This window comes from Muscardinus avellanarius (genome assembly GCF_963383645.1).
Source record: "Muscardinus avellanarius genome assembly, chromosome: 11".
NCBI classification, from domain to species: Eukaryota; Metazoa; Chordata; class Mammalia; order Rodentia; family Gliridae; genus Muscardinus; species Muscardinus avellanarius.
In genome coordinates this window covers 80,662,954-80,669,368 of record NC_137797.1, presented here as the reverse complement: position 1 = coordinate 80,669,368, position 6,415 = coordinate 80,662,954, and the positions used below count along the sequence as shown (strand labels likewise).

The following is a 6,415-nucleotide window of genomic DNA, read 5'->3' as shown; positions in this document are numbered from 1 at the left end:
AGAACGTCGCTGCCACAGAAGCCATTGAAAACTAGCCTCAGTTCTCCACCTTTGACCTGACGTCAAAGGCTGTGGTCACCTTGGTGGCTTCTATTAGCATCAATACGGCGAAGTCAGGGGACCTAGCAGAAGCCTGAAAACTTCGAGCCAAAACAAACTTGAGGTCACACCTCCCACTCGCCCCCTCCCCTCCAAAGAGCCGAGGACGCTGTGATACAGCCAAAGGGTGCCCAGGGGAGGCAAGGGTCCCCGGGAAAACGGACTCGCTTTTCGGCTCCATTTCTGCCCCACCCCTAACATGGGCTTTGCCCTGGAGCGCTTTGCGGAAGCCGTGGACCCGGCTTTTCAGTGCAAGCTGTGCGGCCAGGTGCTGGAGGAGCCCCTGCGCACGCCGTGCGGGCACATCTTCTGCGCCAGCTGCCTGCTGCCCTGGGCGCTGCAGAGGCGCCGGTGCCCGCTGCAGTGCCAGGCGCTGGCGCCGGCCGAGCTGCACCGCGCGCTGCCGCTGCGCAGCCTCATCCAGACGCTGCGAGTCCAGTGCGAGCACCGCGCGCGCGGCTGCCGCCGCACCGTCCCGCTGCGCGAGCTGGCGGAGCACGTCGAGCACTGTGACTTCGGCCCGGCCAGGCACAGTCGGAGCCCCCAGGGCCGCTGCAGAGTGGAGCCGGACCTGCCTGCGCGAGGGCGCTGTGGGCCGCGCCCGGGGAGGGGCACGCGTGGGGAGCCGCGGGGACGCGGGCCCGGGACCCCGGCCTGGAGGCTGCACCAGAAGGCGCTGCTGACGCAGCTCTGGGTGCTGCAGGGCGAGGTGCAGCTCGCCGCCCGCAGGTACCAAGAGAAGTTCGCTCAGTACATGGCTCACGTCCGAAACTTCGCGGGGGACCTGGACCTCTGCCACCGCAGGGTAAGCGTGGAGGGAGTGGGCTAGGTGCGGTGATGAGCGGGGGTGGGAAGAGAAAAGACTCTGGTGCTTCGGGATGCTTGGAGAGGTGGCATCCTTCTTTACTGAGCTGGGAAGTACCCACCCGACCAGAGCATCCTCTACTGTCGCTTGTTCCGTATCACTACCACGGCCATCAAGGAATGCCCCTTCTCCGTTTATACTGCCATAGAAAGGAGTTTAACAGATCCAATTCCAAATGCCTTCAGACGTAGAATTTGGGAAAACTCATTTCCCCATCCAGACTTCTTCCCCATGTTTCACCCTCCTCTACCATCTCTGCCTATAGTTTGTACTCTTGGTCTGTGTTCAAAGCAAATCGGAGAAGGAAAGGCTGTAGCTATGAATGGCGTGCTGTCTCTGCCAAAACTCAGACTGACCACATCAGTCAACTGCCCTCCACCTAATTCAGGTACTGTGAAGGACGGGGGCCAGGACAACGTTGAAGGCTGAGAGATGCTGTTTCATAGACTTGCAGGGCTCATCACCCTGACTTTCTCTAAATGATTCTTTGCTATACCAGGACCCCAGGGTCCCACCTATCATTGGTGGTGATGGTGGTAATGCTTCTGGGCCCTGCGTGTGTATGGCTTGGGAAGCCTGGCGGGAGGGCAGCCACATCTGTCAGCAGTCAGACCGACCCTGAGAGCCCCCAGGCAGCGGCTGTTTCCCTTCTTCCTGGAGCTGCTGGCCCCAATCTGTGCTCCTGCACCTCCTGCTTTCAGACAGCATAAACAAGCCTCTCTGCAGCACCCCATGAGATGGGGCTTGTTTAATAAAGCTGCTCCTTCTTTTCTGGAGGACTTCTGTACAGTGTTTGACATTGTTGGTCGCTGCCATGGTGAGCAGGGATTTAGCAGAACTTGCATTCCATTCAAGGAGCTATTTTCATTCTTAGCACTCCTGGGGAGGAGCCACCCAGGACGATTCCCATTTGGGGAATGGGGCTTAGTGTTGCCTGCAGCTCAGGCACAGAGAAGTTGAAGTGAGAGGGGCCTAAATGTTTCTACCCCAATAAAAGGGAAGCATACTGTGCATTAAAAGGCTGGATTCTGGGATTCAAATTTACAAAGTGTGCCGACCCAGAGAGAAGCCCAGGAAGTATCCATCATTGTGGGTTCCAAAGTCTGATGGAAAAATGCAACAGCTAGAATTACAAGACCAAGAAGTCTATGCAACAAGTCAAGCTGAGATTCCAAGGTGAAAACAACTGCTCAGGATTTGCAGACTAATTATCAGTCTGAGTGCTCTTTGGAAACATTTTTTCCAGTACCAGTAGGGGCTGCTGTGTGCACTGCCTGGGAAGAGGTGGTGCGGAGGGTGATGCTTATGCAATTTGACCATTCAAATATGATTTTCAAATATTTAAGTTCATAAGATGAGTTACTAATACCTCGAGCCATGAACAAAACTCATCTGGTCCAGCACTGTTTCATCTTATATTTAAATTGGTCTTTGCTAATAAACAGATTGTAGATATAATTCCTACTTGCTAAACTCTTATTGACCATCAGGAAAGAAATACATACTACTTTACCAAGCCCACCCCCAAAAAAGAATACTCATTTTTATTCTGCGAAATTCATGCAAGGCCAAACAGAAATATTATTTAAAATTAGAATTACTGTGACCTAACAGATCCTGCACCCCAACAGCAATCTGAATATTTTTGAAAGAAATCTGTAAATAGCTTTGCATGCATTAAATGCTTTCAGATGTTCTAAAGTGAAAAATTCACACGAAATGTTTCTAGACTCACTGAAAATTTATTTTACTTTTCTGCCATAGAAGAAAAAAATGAAGACAACTTTGAATTAAACCAGAAATGTTTTAAATTATGACAAAGTCAAAATTAATGCAGCATTTGGATAAAAGTTGTGTATGTAAAAATGCAAAGGTAGTAATTTTTGGAAATAGTTTCTCTTTTTCCTCACAAATACAATTGCTCCCTTAAAATACATACTTAAATGTTAATTTATTTATAGTTTATAACAAGCTTAACGTCGTATTTTTCATAACTTTTACTTAGTCAATTTATCCTTTTTATGCTAGGGTGGAGAAGAGAAGCCATTCACTATTGTGTTAGGAAGAGAAAATGACACCTTGGGATTCAATATCATAGGAGGTTGGCCAAATCAGGTAACCTACCTTGTTGATGCATTACTCACCCTTGGCTTATGAAATATTGACAAGTTAGCTTTCATTTGTGGATTAGGGGTCAGAAAAATAAGTAGTTTAAACTTTAAAATTATGCTTGTGATCAAATCCTAGATTTATTAATGTAAATTTTCCAGTACATAACAAGATATTCATTTAGAGAAAATTAAAAAACAATAGCTAACAAACTTGGTTCCCTTAAATACCTTAAAACAAAACAAAGCAAAAAGAGAGAACATTTTACATTCTATCTAGATTTTTAGCAGCTTTGGCAAATTTCTAAACTAGTCCTATTTCACCATAATATGCATAGGCAATTTGTATGTAATATTAGGCAATCATATTCCCACTTATGCTTCCTATTTATGTCAAATTAATTTACATTTAGGTGTTAACACAGATTGGGGAGTTAATATATGTTGAATGAATGAAAGTTGAATTCAAATAAGAGATAATTGTTTTCACGATTACATAGAAAATTCTTATGTTCAAGACAGTTTATTCAAAATACTTTGTCTTCCCAATTCAACTCCCTCATTTAATTGAGCAAATAATAATTGCTATATTGATGCCAATTGTTTTCAAAATACATATTATAAACATATATTGTAGTTGAACAATTCTTTTTATTCTTCAAGTCTTGTATCAGCTTCATTTTACTACAACTGAAAAGAAACAGTGAAGTTTAAAAGAAATCATGCTCTTAAATTTTTGTTAATAAAATAAAAGTTTTTCATTCTTCATCTTGCTTTGCACATGTTGTCCAGGGACAGTGTGTCAGGGTTGTTGGCCATATGCTATATTTAAATGAGAATGGCGATGACCTATTTCCTCTTTGTGTCTAATATGCAACTAGGAAATGTAGCAATTTGCAATCACTGTACTCCTGTTATTAAAAAAGGTACCATTTATTATGAAATGATAGAGGGATTTTCATCATATCATTTTTAAATTCTCTTTTCCCCAAGGAATATTTTATAAATACTACTTAAATGTTTGACATTCAGATGACATTGGGCATTTTTAAGGGCCTCTTGAAATTCATGTTAAGGCAGGATAATAAGGAGAAATTTTATTTAACTGCCACAAAATAAAATGACATATAAAACTATATAGTATATTATTATAAGATGGTGAACATTTTCTGTACATAACTTTTGCAATAAAACTGGCTTTCTGTTGTTGGTTAAATTGTCCTACTTGTAATAGATGGTTATTATGTTGGAGATTTATCTAGTTATTAGGCACATTGCACCTGGAATGTATAAAGATTAGCTGTGAATAGGTTTCCTTGCCATTTAGAGTTGATTTTGGGGGAAATTTACACTAAAGAGAGCTCCTAGCCTCTTCTCTGAATAAACGTGGTCAGATTGATGTTTCCAAATTTGTCACATTGTGAAGCTAAATTATATTTTTTTAATTATGACCATGTCACAAACATATAATACAGGGTGGGAATGCTTGGTTTTATTCTATAAATTTATTACTCTTTTTCTTACTATTTTAAGACTATGTTCTAAAATAATAATACTTAGGAGCCAGTCAGTCTCACCTTGCACATGCCCTTTCCTCATAGGTTTTTATGTGAACTGAAAAATGTGGAGTGAATAGGTAATCTTCAGAGATATGGGACTTGTTCAATTAAAGCTGCCATCTTGATTAATGACTAGTTGGTGTTAAGTACATTAAAATGCTGTTTCAAATTCCCAACTAAGAGAGTTGCATTTTTCAGTTGGAAGGGCAATGTTACATTTAGAAAGTTGTTCTTTAAGAAAGGTTAATTTACATAAGTCCTTCTGCTAATGATTACATTTCTTACAGAAAAAGCGAGAAGAATCAACTAAAGGAATTTATGTTTCAAAAATTTTAGAAAATGGACCTGCTGACAGAGCAAATGGCCTGGAGGTTCATGACAAAATTGTGGAGGTAACATAAGAGATACATATAATTGTAAAGAAATAACTTATGCTATAAGTAGTTTGTAATTAAATTGTGAAAAGTTGATGGAAACCCTCTATTTTTTCTAATGTACATCATAGTTGTACTGCTATATTTGGGGGTGGCATAAGGAAACATCTTTAGTGAAATTGGGCTGTGATGACAGAATTGGTGGTTCCTGCTACCTGCCATCTTCTTTTGCACCTTTTCTTAACTGGTTCAGATAGTATTATTTGGTGTTACCAAAATGATTAGGCTACTTTTGTCAGTGGATTTATTTTCAATGTTTTAGTAGAAGTACAAATAGAAATTGAGAAGGCTTATTTGACTCTACTATTTTTAAGAGAAAGTCTATGTATCACAGATTATATAATCACTGATATTATCTTTCTAAGTGGCTAGAAAAACTCTCTGGAGAGAAGCTGTTTTTCTTTATTAAGTTTGAATAAAGTTTTAGATTTGTATCCATTTGTACATTAAACCAAGTTGATTTTTTTTTTTTCTGTACTGAGAATGGAACCCAGGGGCATTGTATCTTTAAATGACACCCCCAGCCCTGTTTTTTTAATTCTTTATTTTGAAACAGGGTCTCACTGAATTGCAAAAGCTTTACTAAGTACCTGAGGCTGTCTTCAAACTGGGATCCTCCCGTCTCAGCCTCCCAAATGATGGAATTTCAAGTGTGTGCCATCACACCCGGCTCCAAGTTGAATTTTTAATATCTAAGATCAGTTAGGAATATAGAGGAGTGAATAGTTTTCTGTTTAAGGATTAAAAAGAGAAAGAAAACAATGTTTAAAAAGTAGCTGGCTAAACACTTTGGGAGGAGAGAAAAGTTGACTAAACACTTTAGGAAGAGAGCAGAGTTGTGGTTGGCTGAAAAACTGTGTTTATTTTTATATGGAGAGCGGTTTTGCATCAGGATGCTCTGCTTCCAGTGTGCAGTCAATAGAGTACAGACCTGCATCCATTGTTACTATCTAGTTTTTTCCTGACAATTTGCTTAGAGGACACATTTATATGCTGCAGTTTGCAGTTTTTAAAGTTAGAATTTTTCTATTTTGATTCATGTTTGTGCAGTGTGATTTAAAGAGCAACATACCTTAAACAAATAGTTGGCCCTATTACTTTCCGCCTTACTTGTAAAGCATTTTTATTTTCCCAGTTGAATGGAAAATGAATACAAATGTTTTATGATATTAGAAGAGATGATGAAACTAAACATATACCTGCAATTACACACACATTCACTCAGGACAGAAATGAGTAAAATACTGTATCTAGATTCTAAGTAATAGTATTATATGTGCTTCATTAATGTTGCATTAAAATAAAGAAGATTTAGCCGGGCGTGGTGGCACACGCTTGTAATCCCAGCAT

General features: G+C 40.7%; 1 protein-coding gene across 1 annotated transcript in view; it reads left to right on the top strand.

Annotated features, from left to right (window-relative positions):
• Positions 1-298: 298 nt before the first annotated feature.
• PDZRN4 (PDZ domain containing ring finger 4) overlaps positions 299-6,415 on the top strand; it is a gene marked incomplete at both ends in the record, with an annotated part of 429,083 nt that continues 422,966 nt past the window's right edge. The window contains 3 exons of the mRNA XM_080705833.1: positions 299-904; positions 2,993-3,079; positions 4,919-5,023. Coding sequence (XP_080561959.1) covers positions 299-904; positions 2,993-3,079; positions 4,919-5,023 — 798 coding nt within the window. The remainder of the gene's footprint in view (positions 905-2,992; positions 3,080-4,918; positions 5,024-6,415) is intronic.